The 23,755-nt window shown below is 42.1% G+C and overlaps 1 protein-coding gene across 1 annotated transcript in view; it reads right to left on the bottom strand.

The window, feature by feature from the left end:
- Positions 1 to 4,623: 4,623 nt before the first annotated feature.
- The window catches only part of Sgip1 (SH3GL interacting endocytic adaptor 1), a 99,849-nt gene continuing 80,717 nt past the window's right edge, over positions 4,624 to 23,755 (bottom strand). The window contains exons 19-25 of the mRNA XM_010605235.2: positions 21,226 to 21,337; positions 14,208 to 14,363; positions 12,889 to 13,021; positions 9,300 to 9,502; positions 8,556 to 8,620; positions 7,805 to 7,969; positions 4,624 to 6,626 (exon numbers count right to left, since the gene is read on the bottom strand). Of these exons, the coding sequence (XP_010603537.1) occupies positions 6,604 to 6,626; positions 7,805 to 7,969; positions 8,556 to 8,620; positions 9,300 to 9,502; positions 12,889 to 13,021; positions 14,208 to 14,363; positions 21,226 to 21,337 (857 nt within the window). The 3' untranslated portion in view covers positions 4,624 to 6,603. The remainder of the gene's footprint in view (positions 6,627 to 7,804; positions 7,970 to 8,555; positions 8,621 to 9,299; positions 9,503 to 12,888; positions 13,022 to 14,207; positions 14,364 to 21,225; positions 21,338 to 23,755) is intronic.

Genomic DNA, 23,755 nt, shown 5'->3' with positions numbered 1-23,755 from the left:
AGAACCAGAGGGGAGTGGCTTTGCACGTTCACGTGACAAAGCCTCTAGCCTGGACCTGCAGAACAGCACCACCGTGACAACTGTCACTTTAGAGATTCCAGAGAATATCTGGCTCTGGATATTGTGACAGAGATCTCTGTGTATGTACTATCTAAAATAATTTAAAATGATGATGTATGAATAACACTAAGCATTTTTTGGCCAAAAAAGTCAATAAAATAATATGAAATGGAATGAGATGGAGTTAATGTTTGTATGATCTACTAATTCAATGAAATATTTTGAAGTTACAGATGGCTTATAATCTATCAACTGAGTCACAAATTCTGAGTACATAAAAAATGTGAACTATGTTTAGGGAAATGGAGAGTGATTCAGCTTTACACTTTGTTGTCTGATAATGGACAATTTACCCAGGCTTTTTTTTTTTTAAGGAAGCATACTGACTTTACGTAAAAAAGAGAAAATTATAAAGTTAGGAAAGCAGAAAAGAACACAAATGCACAGGAGAAGGGAACCGTAGAGCCCTGACCCCTACTACACATCGCTCCTAGCATCAGCAGCCATGTTTTTCGTACAGTTTTAAAAACAAGCTTACGTAAAAATACTGTCAATATGCGTCGGCCGGGATGCAGCTCCTTAAAGCTGTTAAGTAAAATATTACAGATGATCACTTCCTAGAGTGAATTCCACACCACCAAGAATGTGAACCGAACATCTTTAATGGTGTGCTGGTCACAGGTACAGATGAGGTGTTCAAGATAATACTAAAAAACTAGAAAGAACTTTTTGGGCGTTTTTCAGATGATAAAGTTAAATTCACTAAGAGGTACTAGTGAAAAGAGCAATTGATATGAAATGGCAGAGTTCCCTTGAAGTTAAAAAAAAAATTTAAGAAGCATCTTTTCAAAACATTCTTGATTCTATTATTTGATGCTCTTGAAAGAGGAAAAATTTCCAAAGTGTTTTCAAGGGGTGCTTAGAAATAAAACCTCTTCTTGATCCGATCACACTCTTAAGTGTCATTAAAACAAGGACATTTATTGTCAATGTCAGAGGAATAAGAAGGACAGCACAGGCCCCTCTGTTCTCAGATTGCAACGCACGTTTGTCCAAATTAGTTGACCTGAACAGGGCCGGGAAAACACTATGCTATTGCTGAATACGGCCCAATATACTTACTCCTTTTCTTTATAACACTAAGGGACTTAAAAATATATTTACTTTTCATTGAAATATCTTTTCTTATAAGGTTGGAGATGTATTTAGAACATTACTCTAAGGATAGAAAGAGGAAATCAGAAATACTTATATCAAAAGAAAAATAACTTTGAAAGTAGAGAATAAATTACCATACCCATGGTGAACCGTCAGCTAGGTGGAGGCTTTTTCTTGTGAGGTTACCTCATCAGGAGAGAAATCAGACATTAAATACAAGGGCTAATCAATCAAAGTCTCCCCACTGTCAACTCAAAAAGATATTAAAATGTGACATTTCATGAGGAAGGAGACTTAGATTTCCACACATTTTTTTTTTTTTTTTTGACCAGGGATTGAACTCAGGACCTTGTGCTTGCAAAGCATGAGGCAGCACCACTGAGCTCCATCCTTGGCCTCCATGTGATATTTAAAATGCAACCCTAGCATCCTGCAGATGACAGAGCATCAGAGCAGTGACAGCAGAATGGTGTTTTGTCATTTGTTTACCAATTTGGAGACTTTAAGAGCTTTATGTCTACCTCATTTTCACCATGGATGCCTAAAAAGCAGGGGGAATACTAACACACCCGCAGAAAGCAGAGTGCACATTTAGGGTGGGAGTTGGACCATCATTACTGGCCCCTTCATTACTCTCCCGTGGACTGGTTTGCTCATTTGTATGAGTGATTTAATTTGAATCATTTTAGGGAAACCTATTCAAATAGAAAGCTATATTTAGAGCCCTCCTCAATTTTAATGTTATTAAAGAAAATCCTGCTTTCCTTTCTTACAAAACTGCTGATCAGAAGAACATCAAGTGTTAGGATGACCCCATGTAGACTGAGTGGGATTTCGTGCACATGTGTGTTCTGTGCAGAAGAAAAAGCTTAGATGTAGACACGCACTCAGATAGATCTTTAGTAGTCATCTGCATATTTTACTGTATCCGTCAACTTTAATCAACAACTCCTGATTATTTTGAAAAAAATGGCAAGTTGATGGTTATAACTCTTGGAGTGAACTCAACAGGTACCTGAAAAGTCAAAGCCTCCAACATAAAGTCAACTCGCAAGTTTCAGGTCTGGGTGTTCCTTTTCCAGGAAAGGACTTCACTGTGGGAACAAGTGACACTTTGTAACTTTCCTTCCTACTACTTCAAGTCTTAAGATATCAAAAGGACAGGCATATGCAAATGAGAAAGCACATTTTAGGCCACTGTGGGAAGGAGACAGTAACAACAGCAAAAAATACAGAAAGATTAGGGATTTTCCTAGGGAGGGGAAACCTATCTTTTTTTTTCTTATAAGATTGAAGGCAGTTCAGTAGACTGAAAGTATAAAAATGATATTAAAATCAGAATGTAATGATTCAAATCTGAAACAATGTCAGAAGTAAAAAAGATCTTAGAGATCTGTAAGGGAAATGATTCTCAAATTTGGGGTGCTTATCAAAATCATATTCCAAAATCCCATTCCCTAGAGACTAATTCAATATAACTGATAGACACCCACTGCATCTTAGGCTCTGGGGACAGAGTAATGATTTGCTCTGATTCATTGTCTCTTATTTGAGAACACAAGTGCTGTGTATACCATACTTTCAGCACTGATTCTTTTCTCTCTTTTTTTAAACACTGATTCTTTTCAACAATTTTGCTATTGGAATTATTTTCATTTCAATGACACATGCTGCCTTTCCCCTTGGCATCCAAGTGGAGTATAGATAGTAAAATGGAATAAGAGTTTTCCCAGAACCGACAGACCAAAACAGATCAGTCTTTTTCTTTCAAGATAACTGGGCAACTGGCTGTAGTGTGTTTGGACAAATTAATTAGTCTATCTGAACCTCAATGTCATCAGGGGCCAGTAGGAATTAAAAATAGTCCTTAGGCTCTCAGAATTGGGGGAATTTCATAAGCATTAAGTGAGCTAGTATCGGTAGTGATTTGTATAAGGTAAATGCTTAAATACATGGCCATATTTACTGTGTATCAGCCAATTCCTGCGATGGTTTGTGTTTATTTATGAAGCCTTAAGAGATGGGTTTTCTCAGAAGAGTACAATCATGGAACTTGAGAGTTGGAAGACACTTCAGAGCGCTTTTATGTGTTGTTATCATGTATAAATTAGACTCCCAGAGAAGCTCCTTCACTGCTTGGAGATATTTTGCCTAACAGGATTCTATAAACAATTTTATGTTTAAAAAGTCCTATTACAGAAAGCTATAAAACCAGCGGAAGTCCCAGCCCCTCACTCTAAGGAGAGAAATTGGAAAGGTGAGTGAGTTATGTGAGGTCCCACAGCGGAATCAGGGCTAGAGCTAATGTAGTTCTGCTTCTCTGAAGAGAAGATTTAAGATTTGAAACTGGAAATATGTGTAATTATGGCTCTAGTACTTTGCAGATTGAGACAGTAAAAAAAAAAAAAATATATATATAAACAAAAATGAGTATCTGTAGTTTGTCTTCTGAGACATTTCTATATGTATACTCAATCAAAATCATTTGAAATGTGGCCATTCTTTCTTTCTTTTTTCTTGTTATTTTTTGGTACCAGGGATTGAACTTGGAACCTTGGGCTAGCGAGGAAGGTGGTGGAACCACTGAGCTCAATCCCTGGCCCCGGCCATTCTTTCTCAAATACTACACAGTGAATTTCCATATTGGGTGCAGGTGCATAAAATAGAAGTTAAAAAAAATAAAAGTTTAATTCTTAATAATTATAAATTCCAATTATGATAAAATTCAGGTCACTGATAATTTATTTTTAAAATTTTCATGAAAATATGGGCTTTATTTGAAGAGAAAAACATACGTTCCAAATTGCCAAAATAAAGTAGTTATCATTTATACTTTCTATGTTTCTAGAGCAGAGTTTTAAAAATTATAATTTGCAGGAAATAAAGTTCTTGTTAAGTAGAATTTCTTTCTACTTTAATCCCTACTACTGAGGATCACTCACCTCTGGACTGGCCCATTTTCATCTGGCACAGGACAGATGAGGAACATAACTCAACTGGTCTTCGATAACTGAGACTCTGGCATGGACTAGGATTCTTTTTCAGAACATAAACTCATATTCTACAGGCTTAGTAGCAGATTATAACCCACAAAATTAAAAAAGAAAACAAAACATCAAAATTAAATTACCACTATGAACTTATTGTGTTATGATCTGACCCATTTTCAGGACGAGGGAGGGCACCTTCTCTATGGAGGTTCTGGTTATCAAGCTTCAGTACTTTTTGAAATCACTGATTCCTCTTCTATTTCATAAAGACCAATTGTGGAATCATGGGATTTCTTCATACATAGTTGCAAATTTAGTTCCTGGAAACATTTGAATAGTGTTAGAGGCTATTGAAACCTGCTTTTTATTACATTTTCACAATATCAACAAAATTTTTTTTGAAAAAAAATCCCTTGTGTTTAATTACTAATTTATTTTAAATCTATATAAAATAAGATATAAAGAGAAAGACATGAGAACCAGTAATATTTACACATTTTAATATGCTTTGTTAATATTCAATATGGTTTTCATGAAAGGATTACTTAAAATCATGTTTTCTGCTGCTTACTGTTTATTGGCTTTTGTGTTCTAAATTTCAGCAGGCTGCATAGGATGTAAAGTTTTTCTTTTGCAGTTTTCTATTTTGGCTTCAAAGCCAAGTAGGATATCTTTACTTTGTTGAAAAAAACGACAGCATTTAAGTGCTGTGGGAGTCAAATGAGAGTTCAAAGCCTAAGAATTCTGAGAAAGCAAAACCCACTTTGTTGCATACACTCTTGGTAGCACTGACTAGAGAGTACAAATATTAAAAAGTTCCACTATAAACAGTTGCCAGTCACAATCTTATTTCAAAAGTAAGATTTAAAAAATTTTACTTGATTCCAAAATTTAAAGGAGCTGAAGATTCTTTGTCTAATTTCAGTGAATAGAAAATGAAATTTTGCAATGAATGATAAACATAACAGCTTCCTTTCAGTTATTTAGTTATAACCTGGAGTAGGAATTGATTACGATTAAAACAAGCTCTGTGACTTAAAGGAAGAGGAATGGCTGCAGGTGGTAATGGGGGAAGGTTTTACATCAGGGGCGGGTGAAGTTGTTCTCTCTGAAGCCCACACTGTGTGGCCAGGCTGAAGAATTGCAGTTTTTATTGTATTTTGCAACCGTGGATAACTCCTCTCTTGATTCCCCAAGAATGACAAGAGATTTGCATTTTATACAGTGACTCTGAATTATCCAACAGGAAATTTATTGCACAATAATGTGAACAGAATTTCAATTTTTAAACCACATCTGTTCCTTCCTAAATGATATACATGTTGACAGTTAAAATTCTCCTCTGGATCAAAACAGAAAACTAAGAAGTATTTTTCCCCCTAAGATTCTCATTCTTGATGTTTTTAATCCCTGTGCGCAATGAGGAAGACGAGGTATGTTTCTCCCGTGCAGGAGGGAGAGACCATCTGTTCGGAATAATTGTGCAAAACTTGTTAACCAGTTCAGTTATGGAAAGTCTCGAAACCCTAAAATCACAATTTTGGTTTTAGTCTGGCTGATTGGTTATACAGCAAGCTCCGCATTTGCTAAACTGTAGAGAGAGGGGGAGTAGTTAAGACTTCAACATCTTTACTCTTGATTATAATTTAATATACTTAAACTTTAAATATGAATCGCTTTCCCTTTTTTACATAAGTTATAAAAATAAGAGGCCCTGTTTGTACAGTTTGCATTTTTATGAAATTTGCAGTTTGAAAAAAAAGCTCTTTAAAAAGTGGTAATTAATGCTTCTCTGAATATGCTGTAACCTTAGAATTTTTTTTTCTGAAATAGTTGCTGAATTTAACCCACTAAACATTTGAAGATAGAATTTTTATTTAGCACTAGAGTAAAACATACTAAGGACTGAAGAAAAGCGATGTTTTTCTTCCTGGTTCCATGTGAGCATTTTCATATGTGGCAACCCCCTTTCTCACAGCTGTCAACATTATATTTAAATTTTATCTATTGACAAAACGTAAGGTACCTCTGGAAGCACTGTGCGGTTCAGATAGTACTACTAGTAAATTTACATACCACAGTTTAAATTACATCTGTTTCAGGAATGGTAAAATGCTAAAACTCAAGTGTCTAACTGCCCTACTGGAATGAGTACAATTTACAAATACAATAATTACATTTTAAAACCATGAACAATGTTACACCTAGAAGGAAATACTGTAGGACCGGGGCATGGCGGTGGGTGTGGGGGCAGCGCTGCCGGAGTCATGACTGCCCGGGGATCACTCCCAAGTGCAGGTCTGAGTTTGTTCTCTTCAAACCAGAGTCAAAACCCGTGTCTCACACAACAGCCCTGCGTCATATGACTCCTCCAAATCCTTGCAAAAAGATTTTATTAGTTATCTGCCAAGTACTTTCCTGCAAAACAACAACAACAACAACAAAAAAAAAAACAAAAAAAATTTCATCAGATTACCCGCTGGCTCGAGAGTGTGATTATTATTATTTTTTTGTTTTGAAACAGGGTCTCATTACATAGTTGAGACTGACTATGTAGCCCAAGCTGGTCTCGAACTCAGTGATCCTCCTGCCTCAGCCTCCCTAGTGCTGGGATTACAGGCGTGCACCACCACGCCTGGCTGAGAGTGTGATTATTGAGTGAAGTGAGTTTCTATTCTTCCGCCCTCCTCCTCAGAGCCACATACAACCCTAGCATAAAATGCGTAAAGGTTACTAAGTGTTCAGACTTCAAGAGACCAGCCATTTGGAGAGATCTGGGTTTTGCTGAGAGCAGGTGCAAGCATTAACTCTTACAAGTGAGAATCCAAATCACTGCAGGAAGACCGCTCAGCTAACTCGTTTCCCAACCCCGGTGGTTGTTGCGAGTGAATTCCATCAGTATGCCACCACACCAAATGAGATTTAGGGGCCGAGGGGACTGCGTTCACCCAGCGCTGTGATCCCCAGCACAGCAAAGCAAAAGAAAACAAAAAACCCAAACAGCCCCCAGGGTTTATGCCAGCAAGTCACCGACAAATATGATCAGCCTGTTCTTGGGGAACTTCCCACCCCCTTAAAAGATCCTTTGTGCCAAATGAGACCCATCTCGGGCCACACCCACTTCATGGGAAACAGTGGCCTAGGTTCTTAGGATCGCATTGAAATGAAAAGTAGACCCTCCTAGTCCCATTAAGCCTAAGTCCAAAATCTATAGTCCTGTGGGAGGACGAAGGTTCTCAAGGAGTCTAATGCTCCTGAAGTATTGCCATAACACATTTTGTAATAAATTGTTCTTCTCTCAGTTTTCAGGTGGGAGACAAATCCAAAAGCCAAGAGCAGCTGTCGTCTTTGCCCATGTAACCAAAGTCGAATGGACTCCACGGAGCTCCGCATGGGAATGGCTGCTCGGCTCCACCAAAGAAGTAGCCGGAGAATTCCTGGCTTCAAGTTCAAGGTGCATTTACACCTCATTCAAACCCTGGTCTGCCTTCTAAGTGGGATGGGGAGAAGCAGGGAGGGGAGGACCTGTTCCTTCTCAGGGGAGAGGAGTTAAGGCAACCTTATTTTTGCAAATGAATTTTGAGGCTGCCACCTACCTGCAGCGAACCTCTTCTTGACGAGGGAAAATCGATACCCTGCTCCAACAAGCTCAACGTCACAGCCAGACAGAGTGCTCCCTTCGCTTGTGAACTGGACAACCAACGGGGAAGGTTTGCTTGGGCCTTCAGATAACTGAAATCTTGCCAAGAGAGAACCCACCCCTAAAAATGAAAAGTATTATTACAATATGACGGTCAGCACAGCATTCCAGATGCAATTCTGAAAATTACATTTGAAAGCCAGCACATGAATCTGGACTTGCTACAAAATAACAAGTTCTTCAGGGACAAAATAGTGATAATTAAAATGTGTCATTGAATAGCATGAGAAATTCTCTTTGTACGCTGGTAAAAGTGCAGTTCAGCAAAACGGTACTGCAAAATTTGGGGGTGGGCACGCTGTACGGAGGACCCTGTGCTTTCCAGCCTCAGACTGTGCCAGGAAAGTGAACATTAGCTACTCTCTGCAGGGGCACCGGATCTGGGAGCAGATGGAGACAGCCGGGCTCTTCTCTGCCCACAGGACATCTGTATGGGGTAAATCTGGGTAGGCAAAGGGGAAGAGGAGGGGGAAGAGTCACTGGAGGATTCTCTGGTTTTATTGATCGAGATATCTAAAAGCAAAAATGAATTCATCGCACACTCTGCTTGTTTTTAGTACTGTGTGTACTTTGCTTCCTAGTTGGCCGATATCTCTAAGTAGATTTGGCTCTGCGGAGTAAATAACACAAGCCTGTGACTCCCTTACCTCCGTTTTCTGACTTCTGAGAGATATCAGGAATCTTCCACAATATTCTTTGTTGTTCAGCATTCCTGAAAATAAAACAGACGAAAGCTTTCCCAGATGCATTCCATATTTTTCCCAGATGTTGCTCATTAAAAAAAAATAGATCTTCAAAAGTTTAGCTGCTGTTTAAAAATTAAAGGAGGATAAACTTGAGTCGTTTGCAGGAAAATGGCTGCACCTTGAGACCAGAATGTTAAGTGAAATAAATCAGACACATGAGCCTAAATATCACATAAGTATCATTCGAGAAACCCAAGTTATAAATAAATTATGGAGCAAAAAAAAAGATGGATAATAGGAAACAGGAAGAAAGGCATTTCTTAGATGGGAGATCAGAAACAGGGGACAGACAGGAGGGCAAGGAGATGAAAAGAACAAAGATGCCTTCTGCCTACACTCTGCCTGCGCAAGACACACGCGACCGTTAGGTAACGCACGTGCGTGCTAATCAAATTTGAAAACACTTTTTTAAAAGCCAAAAACAAAACAGCTGCAGTAGTTCCTGCCTCCTGCCCTGCACCTGCGCACACAGCTTTCTCCTTCTATAAGAACAAGCGTGTTAAGAAGCCTGCGACCTAAGTTTGAACCCAGCCCGGGCAACTTGGGTGCTGTGGTGAGACCGTGTCTCAAAATAAAGCATGCAGCAGGGCTGGGGAGGCTGCTCAGTGCAGGCCCCAGTTCCAACTCCGGAAGAGCCCTGCTTACCAGATGGCTGGCGGGAGCATGGCCTGCAGCTTGGTCACACCACCGTCCACGGGGACCAGGAACTGCACGTTGTTGAGGGCCACGGCGGTGGCCATGGCGTCCGAGTTGTACTTGTAGTCGATGCGCAGGTCGGTGCTGGCCGGTTCACACCGCCAGTTCACCGCCAGGTTCAGAGGCGTGGACTGAATTCCCTGGGCTGACACCTTGTAAAGGACAGGAAAGAGAAGGCGTCAGGTGTGACCTCTGATCTGAAGCAAAACCAGGAGGAGCTGCAGTTCTCTCCCAGAGCCCTGCCTCAGCAGCCCAGGGTCCTGATGTCTGTGTGCGCATTCACAGCTCGGGGAAGAGCCCCTGGGAGGGAGCCGGTCTAGGACAAGTCACCAGACTCTCTGAGCCTCAGCTATTTCTTCATCTGCCAGATGGGAATTGTGACAAAGATCTTTCCCCACTAGGTGATGAGGAAAATTGGAGGTTGAACAGCACAGAGTCTAACGCGAGTGAGGAACTGAGGTTTTAATAAATGTCACTTAGTAATATTCATGGCATTTTGCTCTTCAAAATAAACCAAGCAGGTAGCTGTCACTCCTTCCTGATTTGTTCAAGTGAGGATTTGAACCCAGTTCCTCTAACTGGACGTTAGAACTGTCCACGAGTGAGGCGGACCAAGTTTGGAGAATCAAAGAATTTCATCCCATGTAAGACACCGGTCTGGTTCCTCAGTGAACAATTCAGTTAGAATTTCTTGATTGTTTACTGTGATGGTGTGTTGACCCCTGAGAGGTTCTGCTCTAAAATGTTCGTGTGCACGGTAGGAGCTATGCGAGGGGTCCTTTGTCCTTGGATTTTGGGCATGGAGTTTTCTGTTCCTGGAGAACACACAGCTCCCATGGGTTGCCCCGAGGAAAGTCCCAGGGGCATGATGCCCTCCGAGGCTGGACTGGTTGCTGTGGAAACTAGCCCGGAATGGGTTCTCTTATAAGATGTCAGATAGGACTTCTGATGACAAATACAACCAGATAACTACAATAATCATTTTTAAACTTTAAAGGCTGTTAGCAGTACAGTCTCTTTCTGCAAACACAGTGACACCTTCCCCCACTGCCCCTTTTCTGTCCTTCCTGCTCAGCCCAACACTTCCTCTACCCATGGAGGTGCTTTTTGTGGAGGTGAAGGGAGTTTTGGGTTCTCCGCATTTCTGGAATATGATATTGGTGGCCAGAAACCACACAGGCTTAGATTTAAGGTAGATTGCACACAATGCTAGTTGTACTGCACTCCCAATTCCTGCCTTTGTTGAAAAACACAACTGAATACCAACAAAAGGGGTTCCTCAGAGCTCACTTGAAAATCAGGGTAGGACTAGGACTCCTTATGTCACACAGTGCTTGGAAATACCTCTTACAGTGGCCTGGATGTTGTCTACTAGGTATCGTCATTACCCTTGTTTGCAGCCGAGGAAACTGAGGCTCTTGGCAAATAAATGCCTAGGGTCAGGGCCTTCAGGTCTACTGAATTCAGTGCTCATCTGCACGCCCTAGTTTACACAAAGATCATACTATAGTAGGAGAATGGTCTACTTCCTAGTCTCCTCACTTAATAATAAGTATGGAGACTGAAAGAACGCCACAGGATTTAAAAGTTTCCACAGTTAAAAAACAAATGGAAGTGGAAATGTAGACTCAGTGCTTATAATTAGAATTCATGAAGGAAAATAACCACCATTTTATTTTCCTGCGCGGCCACGAGAACCACACAAGAACCCCATGTCGAACTTCTCATTCAGGGAACATTCCATTCTTGCTCCTTTTTGTTTCTCTCACAAGCTTCAAGCTTCCACTAAAGAAGTTTAAACACTTGGGAAGAAATTTTTAAAAACACATTTTCTACCATATTTTAATTATAAAGCGATGAATGTATGTCACATTCCATCTTCCTCAGTTCTTATAATATCTATGGTGTCCATGGTTTAAATGATACTATTCTCATAGAAAATAGGTTACATTGGTTGGCAATCTTTGGTTTCCTTATAATAGTTTAAATAGGTGTTTTTTAAAACATTAGATGTCTTAGAATCACTCAGGGAGGGAACATATAAAAAATGCGGACACCTGGGTCATATCCCGAGGCAATTAAACAAGTCTCTGGGGTGTCAGAGTGAGGAGACACATCTACATCTATGTATTATCCTGACGCACTAATTCAGTACTAGCTCTGTTTACAAGTTTCCGGGTAACTGAGAAGGGCAGTCATGTTTGAGAGGTACCGGTTTCTACTAAAACACAGCTTTTCCCATCCAACAAAATATATAACCTGAACATATTTCATTATAAAATTATTATGCACTCACTGGTCTAGGAGGGGCTGGGAACGTACTCAGTAGTTCAGTACTTCTCTAGAACGCATGAGGTCCAGGACCACCACAAATACAATAAAAGCAGTGAAACAAGGTATCAAGTGACTGGAATGAGTGGCGTACCCAGGTGCTGTGGAGTCTTGTCTTTTATTGTTTGGTGCCAGGGATCAAACTCAGGACCTTGTGCTTGTAAGGCAGGTGGTGGCACCACTGAGCTAAATCCCTGGCTCTAGGGAGTCTTGTTTTTAAATAGGCTTATTTACTAGATTAGCAATAATTTCAGGTAAGGGCAACGCTGGACAAAACAGAGAGTCCTCATATACGGTACTGTGTTGTATCAAACATTCTTTTGTTGAATTATTTCTGAATATTAAGTTTCATTAGAACCATTTCATAGGATTACTGCTTTAGAAGAATCCAGATTATTTACTTCAAATCATTTGAAATAAAGGTTTTAGAGCAGTGATCATGATGGGTAATCATCCTGATACACGAGCTACTTTGGGTTAAGAAATGCCTAGCAATTTAGTACGGGATTCTCTTGGGTGTGTCTGGGTGGTCACGGAGGCGTGGCCTTGGGGTCTGTGTCTGGTCCCTGGTCCCTGGTCCCTTCCTTTCTGCCTGTTTCCCTGCTTGGCTTTCCACGGACATGACCTAGGTAGCTTCTCTTGGCCACACCCTTCTGCCACAAATGCTCCTGCCTTGGAGAGGCTGACCATGGACGGGATCTTCTGAAACCACAAGCCAAATTCAACCTCTCTTCCTTTAGATCATGGGTGTTAGCATCTCAGCCTGGGAAATCTGACTAATACACGAATGCTCTTAATAATATGACAGTGATCTAGTTTACCAATACCCACAATCTTTTTTTTTTTTGGTACCGGGGATTGAACTTGGGTCCTTGTGCTAGCAAGGCAGGCCACCGAATGGCTGAGCTAAATCCCCGGCCCACCACAATCTTAATGGATATAACTTTTTTTTTCAACTTCATTTTTTGTGGCATATTTCTACACTCTTAAATAAAAAATACTTCCCTTGTAAATTTCAACTAAGAATATGTATGAATATTCTTGTCACTATTCCCAAATAGTCCACTAACACGTCTATGTTCTTATGATTGTAGCTTTTATATAATATTGCAAGAAATGTTACTTTACTTATTTTCTTGCAATACTAGGTCACTTAGAATGTAAATTTGTACTTTGATAGAGACTCCTGACCACGTTAATGGCTCACCTGATATTTGAGCATGTCCACGTTATAATAGGTAGCCTGGGGTTTTTGTTCAGACACCTTTTTTAGGTGAGTCATCAAATTTGGCATGTTTACCCAGAATTCCTTGGTATTGGCATCATTTTGTATGTTATCACTGTTCAGTCAGGAAGAAAAATAGTTGATTAGTCTCTTGTAACAAATGTCATGTACAGAAGAGGCATCTCAGCAAATATGCATCTGGTTTCTATGTCCATCTTGACAATGGGTGAAATTATAGGCCTCACAGTACTTTGGTTTTAGTACAACGCAGTTCTGAATGCTGTTCTATTAACAGATTAGTATCCAAAGGAAGGGGCTACCATATCGCTGTAAATCTCACTGAGTAGCCAGTTCTATGAACCAGTCATGATGGCAATTGATTGCTTTAAAGAGTGAGGGTTTTTTTTTTTTTGGTACCAGGGATCGACTTCAGGTCCTTACACTTGTGAGACAGGCAGTGGCACCACTGAGCTAAATCCCCGGCCCCAAGTGAATTATTTTTTTAAGCCTAACTTAGTAGCCCAGAGGCATCCAGAGGGGTCTCGAAAGGTCCTTTGCCCATAAACATGTTGCCAAGCATGGCAAGACCGGCTTCAGGGAGGGAAGCAATTGCTGTGGTCCAGAAAATGACAACGGTCACTCATCCAAGGGAGATTTTAGGAAAGGAAAAAAGGGGCCACTGAACTGCATGAGCTTTAGATGGACAGTGAGGACGTGCTGACGGGGAGAACCACATCTGTTGCTTACGAATGTGTGGCTGAGCACATGCATAAGGGAGACTCATTTCAGGTTTCACAGAACAAGTGAAAAAATATCTATCAACAAACTTGCCCAAGGTTGTTTGATGTTATACATGTAAAGTTCCATCAAGACTACTACTGTTCAAATGAAATTGTTTCACACAAAAGGTTTTCAAACTCCTGTGGAGAGGAGCTCATAATTCAAGTATAATTTGATTTTAAGAGATGCTAATACGATGAGAGGAAGCTCCGATTACAGGTCGGTTCTTTACACACCACCCGCACGCACTGTTTACGGATAACAGACACAATGAACACACTGTCGCTACTACAGATTTTACAGCTTTAAATGCCTCTTACCCAGTCTAACTAGTTGGTGTTAAAGCACATAGATGTAGTTACTCACGGCACAGTCACTCACGGGGCCTTGAACAGCTGCTTAGGGTCACGTGCGAATCTACAAGGCTATCTCGAGCGAGGGCAGCAACAGTACACCCTCTGCGCGAATCCGAAGTGCTAAGCCACCCACAGCTCTAAAAATGTATGCAAAATCATATTTACCAGCAGAGCAGCTGAGGGTTTGGCAGGACGTGTTCTAACCTGCTGAAGTTTATCACCCGGAAAGTCAGGGCAGCCGGGGACGGGTTGTTTGCAAAGTGTCTGGTGATGCCGGCAGGGAAAGACAGCACCATCTCCCCGGTGATCTTCACAATACATCTGGGTGGGGAGACAGGGGACAGGAAAGAGAGGAAGCCCAGGTCCACGTGCGGGCATCAGAACACTCATGAAAAGGAGAGATCTGCGCAGCTAGGTAAAACAGCAAAAGAGATGAAAGGCAAGCTCCCCCGCCCCAGGACTGGGAATTGAACCCAGGGCCTTCAGATTGAGGAACATTCCCAGCCCTTTTAAAACATTTTTATTTTGACAAAAGTTTGAATAATTTTTATTTTATTAAGTCACTAAACTGCCTAAACTGGGTGCACACTTGTGGCCCTCCTGCCTCAGCCTCCCACAGTTCCTGGGTTACAGGCAAGCATCCACTCCACAACTGAATCATTTCTAGCAGAGGTGTGCCCTGCACACCTAACACCTATCAAGCTGCTTTATTTAATGTGTTTGGAACTATAAGAAAACAGGCATCAATGCTTCATAAATGCAATCACCTTCTCTTGGTGAATTTTGGCGGCATGTCCAAGGACACTATGAACGGTACAATACGATCACACGTTACTGGCCTTATTTTAGCTCTTTAACACGATCAGTGCCTTCAGCATTGTCTTATATGTTCTCGTAAGGTAAATTTCTTGTTTCCTACTTAATTAGTTCTTTATTCCACTAATTTGTCTATCCAGTGACAACTGTAAGTTCAGCCATAGAAATTAACACAGAAACATGTGCCAGTAAATAAAAATTGAAAAAAGAGATTAATACAGTAAGGTGATAGTTGGAAAGGAAGAAAAATCCTCTTAAAAAACAAAAGGCTCGATGGAGATACGGTTAACATACATGGACTGCACACATTTACAGCGTGAAGTTCCATGAGCTTGTATGATGTGAAATCATCACATGTGTCGATTAATCTTGATTATCAGGTTGGCTGGAAAGGTGATTGGTTGGCGACAGCGCCAACACCAGACAAGTTCCTAGCTCAGTGGCCAATAGGAGGTGGGGCTGGGTGGGAGGAAGCGAGCTGAAGGGTTGTGGCCTTGAGACTGTAGCTGGTCCGGCCCCTTCCTGTCTGGCTCCTTCCTCATCTGTCCTTCCCACAAGCTACCTAGTGCATCCTGCCTCAGCATACCCTCCTGCTACGATGTTTCTGCCGTGGAGCCAGACAACCGTGGATGGAATCTTCTAAAATCACAAATTAAAATAAATCCCGTTTTTCCTCTAAACTATGTATGCCAGCCATTTGTCCCAATAGTGAAAACTGGAACAATGCACCATACAACCAAGATAAATATTTTTACCAACCTTAAAAATTTCCTCTTTCCTTTTGCATTCCCTTTTGGCAACCTCCCTCACCCAACTTGCCCATCCTCAACCCTAGGCAATTGTTACAATGCTTTCTGTCACGTCAGTTACTTGGCTTTTCTAAAGTTTTATATAACACAATCATAAGGTATGTGCTCAGGGTGGGGGTGGGGTGCGGTCAGCCTTCTTTCTTCCAGAGTAAGTGTTCTGAGATTCATCCATTTGGTTGCATGTATCAAAAGCTGATTCTTTTTCATCGCTGGGTGGTGCATGGGTGTGTCACAGTTTTTGCTTTATTTTATTTTTTAAAAATCCATCCACCTGTTGAAAAACACTGCATTTCTTTCTAGTTTTTGTCTGTTGCTAAGGTGTGGCCAATATGCATGTGCAGGTCTTCCTGTGGACATATGTTTGCATTTCCCTTGGTAAGAGATCACTGGATTCATGGCAGGTGTACTTTTAACTTTTAAAGAAACTTCCCAGCTGCTTTCTAAAGTGGGCTGTGTGTGAAAGTTTCTTTCCCCTCCTCACCAGTACTTGGCAGAGTGTGTCTTTGTGATCATAACCATTCTACCTGGAGAAGGGTGGTACATCATTCATTTAATTTGCTAATGGCCTGAGGCAGCTCTTCCTGTGCTCATTTGTCATGAGTTATCTGCTTTCGAGAAGCATCTGCTCAAATTCTCTGCCAAACTTTCAATCAAGATTTTTGTTATTTTATTGAATTTTGAGTTTTTAATAATTCGAGGTAGATATCTATCATCATATAAATGATTCACAGAAAATTTCCTCTCACTCAGTGGCTGTTTTTTTTCCTTTCTTTTAAGAATATTTTGAGGAGCAAAAGTTTTTAATTCATTAATTTATTTTTATAGAATGTGTTTAATCCAGCTATTCTCCTAATGTCCTATTTAAGAGGTTTTTGCCAAATCTAAAATTTCACCTATATTTTCTTCTAGAAGTTTTAAACAATGAGTTTTACATTTAGATTTGTGGTCCATTTTTAGTTTAATTTTGTATGCACCCTGAAATGTAGATCTAAGTTCATTTTGTGTGCGTGTGTGTGTGTGTGCGCGCGCGCGTGCGTGTTGTGTATGAATGAAAATCTAATTATCCCAACACCATTTGTTGAGAAAAGACAATCCTTTCTCACCGAACAACCCTGGAAATTTGGTTGACATTCATCTGTCCACGTAAGTTTGGGGTCTGTTTCTGGATCCACCTTTCTGTCCTGTTGACAGGTTTTTTGGTTTGTCTTTCAACCCACACCACTGCCTTGATCAGTGTAAGCTTTAAAAATAGTTCTGAAATCAAGTAACGTTAGTCTTCCAAATTTGTTCTTAACGTTGTCTTGGCTACTGTAGGGTCCTTCACATTCCCTTATGAGATTCGGAATCACGGTGCCAATTTCAAGGTGAGAGCAGTTTACAGCCTCTCAGTTTCATTGTGCCCTTTACTTATTCTGAGACGGTGAACCATGGCTTTTTCTGTATTTTTTTCTTTGCCGAGAAGTGCCGTGCTAAATCTAGTCAGTAGGGGGTGCGGGAGAGACACTGTAGTAAGAAAGCAAGGTAGTTTTCTTCCAGGCTCCCTCAAGCTTGCTAGGCAGATTCTAGCAATGCACGGGCGTCCCCACCTTAGCCAGAAGAGACATCTCACAGGCTTAATTTTCTCTGGAAACAGTAGTCAACAAAGAGCATCTGCAGATGCAACCAAAACCACTGGAAAAAGTTGTGTCCTTCTCTCCAGAACAATTCAGTGAGGCACTTATTTCCGCAGCATGGACGGTGTATCACGAGTCGTGGGTACCGTGGAGATGATTTAAAGTCTATGGGCGCTGTGCAAAGGTTGCATGCAAAAACTATGCCTGGGCAGCGGCTTCGGTGTCCTTGGGGCTGGGGCCGTGTGTCCTGAAGTGACCTCCCAACCAAGGAACAGCGGCGTCTAACTTGGGGAGCGCCTGCGACACCGCCCATTCCACTGCCTAACTGGTGTCCGCGGGGCTCTAGACCCAGGAGCGCTTCCTGGCGAAGCAGGTTCATGGGTGAGAACCCCAGCGGAGCACAGGGACTCAGTTTCCTGAGAGCACAGTGCACCCCTGAGATTCGTGGGGCACAGGGAGGCGCTCCGCGGCCCGTATTCAAAGTGGCTCGCTAGGGCCTGGGGTAGGGGGGCAGGGCAAGGAGAGTTTCTGCCCGGAGGCTGAGCTCCTTTTTAGGCTGTCAGTGCATGGCGAGCAGAGAAGGGCACCAGTCCTGGGAGAAGCAGCGATCGCAGCATCTGTGAATTTAGATTCCAGCAGCCGTGGGAGGTGGTGCTCTGTGGGCAGCAGAGGCTTGAGCGCTCTGTTTCCACCCCAGCGTGCTGAAGAGGTCTGGAAGCTGTCCTCACAGGGCTTAAGGCTCCTCTTTCAAAAGCAAATCAGAGAGGGAGCATGCAACATTTGTGAAGTCAGCAAGAATGTATTCACTGTAAGTTATTACTACTCTTTTGAGTGGGGAATACTTTTTAAAAATGATCAAAACAGCTCCTGACTTTGAAGAGCTGGCAGCATTATTACGTGGAAGGTGGAATAGGACGGTCCAGATTAGAAACTCTGAATTATATTTTGGCATTTCCATGGTCAGAATTTGCTGATTGAATTTGCCCAGTGTGGACACGGAGCTGCCATTTTCTGCACAAAGCTTACTATTTTCTATTCCACCAAGGGGAGCTCTGACCTTCACTGTTGCTATCAGTGGCAGATCTCAAAGTTTCAATGAAATGTCCTGGGCAAACGACGAGGCCACACATGTATCCACAGCTCAAAGGGTCCTTAACTTGGGAGGGGACAGGACAGCAGTACTGTTCAGTAAACTCGGCGCTGTACCACTGGACCACCAGGGGCACGGACAGTACCACAGTGTCAGCGCGTGCTGGGGAAACTGAGCCAGGATGAAAAACCAGGACAGACTGGGCTAGGTAGTGAGGTCAAGGCCAGCCTGAATTATATAGCAGGACCCCGTCTCAAAAAACAAAAACCAAAATAAATAAATAATATTAAAAAACCCAGCGCTCCGAGGTTGGCATTCTGGGGGAAGATGTAGAGAACAGACAGCAGGAGAACTGTGTGAGATTAGGGAGGAGGCTATGAAGAAAAAAACACAGTGAGACAGAGAGGGAATAGAAAAATAATTTCTTTTGGTACTGAAGATTGAACCCAGAGCCTTTGAACTGAGTCCCAGCCTCCTTTTTAATTTTAATTTTTAAATTTTAAGACAATATCTCACTAAGTCTTTACATGGCTCAGATCAGGCTCACACTTGCAATCTCTTGCCTCAGCCTCCCATTGTGCTGGATGACAGGCATGGCTCACCACACCTAGCTGGGAAGTTTCCTTTGATAAATTTACTAAAAACTCATGAAGGAATTGAAGGAACAAGTCACTTCCACACATGGCAGAAAACATGGCAGGAAGAGGGACAAATGAGAGACCTGAGGGCCCACAGGGTCTGAGGAAGGAGAAGGGGGTGATGTGTGGAGGGAGCTGGGAGGAGAGGGGATCATAGCCGAGCAAGGCGGTGCAGGGGACCCAAGAGGGCCCAGTGGGTGGCGCAGGGTCCCAGAGCAAGAGCCCTGGGTGCCTTCTCCGCCTTTTCGAAGCATCTTATTCTGACTTTGGCAAGATCAGGGGGTTCTGAGAGCAGGGGAGCTGATGCATTGAGAATGGGCCTGAGTTGGAGCGGGGAGGGGAAGGGGGAACCCCATAGGTCTTTCTGAGTAGATGGGGGGGTTGGTGACTGAAAGACAGTTAGCAAGCAGGCACTAAACAATTCATTTCTGCATGGTTCTCAGGCACACACATCCTGTCTGCACTCCCGTTTCTTATGTGTTTAAAGCGTGTTTCTGTTTTTCTCAGTCCCGGAGCTTAGGAGCTTCCTAAGGACTCAGTGCTCAGCAGTTCTTAGCATTGGTCCAGTGGAAATGCAGGCAGGTTCTTCATCTGAGGAGGGCCCCAAGAGCCACACACTGGCAGGAGGTGCTCACACAGCCCCAGCTCTCAGCATTCACACGTGTGTGCTGTACAAGGTGGCTTTTAATTTCCATGGGCAAGAGCACGGGCGGGTGGCCTGGGAACTTTGGAAAGAAAGGACAAGGACAAGGGAGAAACCAGAGCCCACTGTGCTTGTTTCTTTGTAGCATTCTGGGCCCAGACCAGAACATGGATGGTGTTGAAAGAAAAGTGACATTTGGGAGATGGCTGGTCCAGTGGCTGGGTGGGACAGTGAAAGATGGGTTACTAATTATATTGGAGTTTCAGGGTAATACTTTTGCTCAGACTTTAATACATGTGTGTTTCCCAACTGTAAATAGGATTCACACTTAGTCATACAAATTACCACTGAAATAGATGTGGCGATCCAAGTTCTCATTAGACATAATTATTATCACTGATTCAAAAAATTTAACATAGTTGATATGTGCATGTAGTATTTTTCTCTGGTTCTTCTTATCGTAGATAGTGTCTTTTTCTAAGGGGTAGTATTTGTATAAGGTACAATCCAAATGAATTGAATTAAATTAAAATTTAATTTAATTTTTAAATTAGAAATAATTGTTATAGCCAAAGACACATTGCCAAGAATCTCCGTCCAAGTTCTGGGCTTTACTTTGAACACGGTCATCCCATGGTTCTTTCCACTTTCTTTTTCATGATCACTCACTGTTTTCTAGGCCTGATATTCCGTCTTCACTCTTGTTCATCCGGCTTTGCAAACTTTCAGTGGAATTTTTAATTTTCTGGATATCTGTTTCGTGTATTCCATTTCTTTTCTATGTTGGACATTCATGGTTTCCATCATTTTCCTAAGCTCTTCTATTTTTTAAAGAAATCTATGTCCACTCTAGATTTGCTGAGCAGGTCCTTCATTATGATTGTCATCTCATTTTTTATGTGAGAAGCTATTTCTTCTATTATTATTTTTTCTATAGCCTCATTCATCTATTTATTTACCGCTGCTGCTATCACTTCAGAAAATTTTAGTTGGTGGCTGTTGATTTCCTCTATTGTGTTGTCCTCAGGGTTTGCCCTGAGTGGGCTGGAGGTCTGGGCTGCACTTTGCTTCTGCAACTTATCATTTGCTAATTTTTAATTTTAATTTGTTTTACAAGCATCAGCACACTTTTGTTGATGTTTGAAAGTGTGTCAGTGCTCGTAAATTTCTTATGCAGGCAGCTTTATCACTAGTCTTGAGGCTTCCCTAGGAGATGTCTATCCTCAGAGATGTCTTCTAGGTGTAGCTGGCTGTCGGCCTTTGTATCTGTCCCAAGATCCTACCTTCCAAATTTATCTTCCTGATTGTTATAGACTTAGAGTGCAATTTTCTGCTACTTGCAACCATAACAGAGATTTCTAGCTAGGAAGATATTATTGGATATTTTGGTACCTATTTAAAGAGTGGTGGATTAATATCACTAATTAAATTCTGTCTTCTGTCCTAGGCATGTCACCTGCTATTGTTAATGGAATTCTTTCGGCTTTAGCCTGAGGAATACAACCAGGGAATTGTGGGTGTCCCCCCAGCCAAGGTGAGCATGGAGCAGATAGAGAATGGAGTGTGGAACTTACTTGCTGGGGTCTGCTGCTTTGAAGTAGGCATTGACAGTTTCCGTGAAGGCTGCTGCCACGGGGAGGGTGTCCTGGGCCCCCATGGTCAGGGGGCTGGGTCCCCGGGATGAACCTGTGGGAGGTGGAAAGCTTTTGTTTATTATGTGTGTAAGAGACACCCAGGACGGGTGGAGATCAAAGCTCATTCAAAGGTGAAGGTATAAAGTCTGATACCAGAAACGAATGTGTTCACTACCCAAACTCTGTATGTGTGTCCGACATGGAGCTCAAGTATTTAAAAGGAAATATTTGGCTAGTATACAGACAAACACACTTGAAACCCATTCTATGGCGTATCTCACTACAGAGGAAATTCCCAGCAGAAGGACAAAGTTGGGAGTTTTCAAATGTTCTGCATAAAGCATCAGGCAGTATTTGCATGACAGTTTGTACAGCAGGCGGTTAGTGAAGAAAATTATTAGCTTTCTGTGTCTTATTGGAGAATTCAGTCTAATCAGTTGCTCAAATACAAAACTTTTTTGCATTTCTTCATTTGGACCAGACAATGAGCTGAGCGGGATCATGTTTCACACTGCCCTGCATGTAGCCCCTTTCTGGACTATTTCCACATCACGAGCTCAATTACTCTTCGATCAAATGAACTCAATTCACATGTCTACAGATACACATAATTGAAATGGGCACACGGACTTTGCACAAACCCATAAACGCAGCAATTTACACTATCAAAAACATCAGCATGCTTACTGAACACCTGCTATGTCCAGGGTACTGGATTAGGCACTTTCCATGAATTATTTTATTTAGTCCACCTCAGCCCTGTGAGATGGGGACAATGCTTCTCATTTTATAGAAGAGAAACCTGAAGTTCAAAGAGAAAAGCAACTTGCTCAAGATAATGTAGTTATTCAAGTAGCGAAACAAAAAATTCAAACCTGGATTTGCTGCCCTATAAAGCTCATATTTTTACCATGTGCCCTCTAGTTTGTTGATAGGAAGCAGCTTGCTCTACTGTTTCTCAGTAACTCATGTGTCCATAAGATCAGAGCTGAGGATTGCTGGTTTGGAGTTCAGCTCCAGGCATGGTCTGAACAGAAAAGTAAGAAGCACTCATGTTCGCACTCACTGCTTCTCCATCATGTGAAACGAAAGCCATTTGCTCCACTCCACTCTGGCACAGACTACATACTTTGGTGTTCTGATTACTTTTTTTTTGCCTCAGTAGCTTCTGTTCTTTTCTACTGTGAAAAACTCTTGCATCAGATGCCTCCCTCCTCAATCAAGCTTTTCCTGATCACTTGAGTTCATGCAACCCTTCTTTCTCCATCTTCTCTCCGTTCTCAGTAGCTTGGACTTGGTAACTGATCATTAGTCCAACAAACGAATTACTCAAACACATCTTTATATCGATTGTTTACCAGGCACTGTCGTGGGTGCCAAAGATCCAAAGATCAACACGGTCCATGTCCTCAGGAGTTACAGTTCATTTCCCCTCATCACTACTACCACCACCATCATCACCACCTCCAACATCACCCTGACCACCATTGTCACCACCTCCAACATCACCATGACCACCAGCATCATCTCTACTATCATCACCATGACCACCACTACCACCACCATCTGCTGCCAGCATCCCCTCCACCGCATCATCTGCTGCACACTGTGGTTTATGTTTGCAGTAAGCATTGCCTTCATTCAACAGTTGGTAGAGCTGCTGTATTTGGATCTGGCGTGTACCCAAGGCCCATGTGAGAGAGGCTTGGTTGCCAGCCAGTGACGCAGTAGGGAGGTGATAGAACCTTAGGGAGCTGGGTTCCAAGGGAGGCATGAGGTTGGGGCATAACCTTGCAGGGGATATTGGGACCTGACAATCCCCACCCTTTCCTGGGCCTCTGTGAGGTGAGGAGGTCTCCCCTGGTGCATATTCCCACCAGAGTGTCCTGGGTACCCACAGGTCCAAAGCAATAGGGCCAAGTGACTGAGGACTGCAGCTTCTGACACTGAGCCAAAATAAACATTCCTCTTTCTGAGTTGACTGTCTCAGGTATTTTGTCACAGGAACAGAAAATTGGCTAAGGCACAAACCCAGACACAAAGAATTTATTATACTACTTGCTCAGACTTGTACAAGAGTTATATGGAAATTTACCACTGGTACTGAGGTTTGCATGAATTCACATTTTATGCTCTGAGGACTATATTGTTGTGCCTCCTTTTCAGGCAGGCATGGTGCCACTCAAGGGCAAGAAAAGGATGACCTTACCTTTGGAGTGTGTAGGTTTAACTCTCTACAGCCTGTGGGACTGCAGACTTTTGAAGGGAGGATTATGGCTGAGCTTCTTGCATGGGACTCCACATTACTAAAATGGGGCCAAGCGTGCACTGCTCTTTGGTAAGTGCACACCGAGTCAACCATCACCATGGGTCCCGGAGAGAAGCCAGTCCCCATCTGTCAACAACAGAGGCACAAAGGATGGGCCACAGGGCCATTGTAATGTCACTTGGGTTCTCTGTTCACTCCTTG

The sequence above is a fragment of the Fukomys damarensis genome, unplaced genomic scaffold (assembly GCF_012274545.1).
Source record: "Fukomys damarensis isolate Sample0158 unplaced genomic scaffold, DMR_v1.0_HiC HiC_scaffold_33, whole genome shotgun sequence".
Classification (NCBI taxonomy): Eukaryota; Metazoa; Chordata; class Mammalia; order Rodentia; family Bathyergidae; genus Fukomys; species Fukomys damarensis.
The sequence above is the reverse complement of the archived record's forward strand: the minus strand, read 5'-3'. Positions and strand labels throughout refer to the sequence as shown.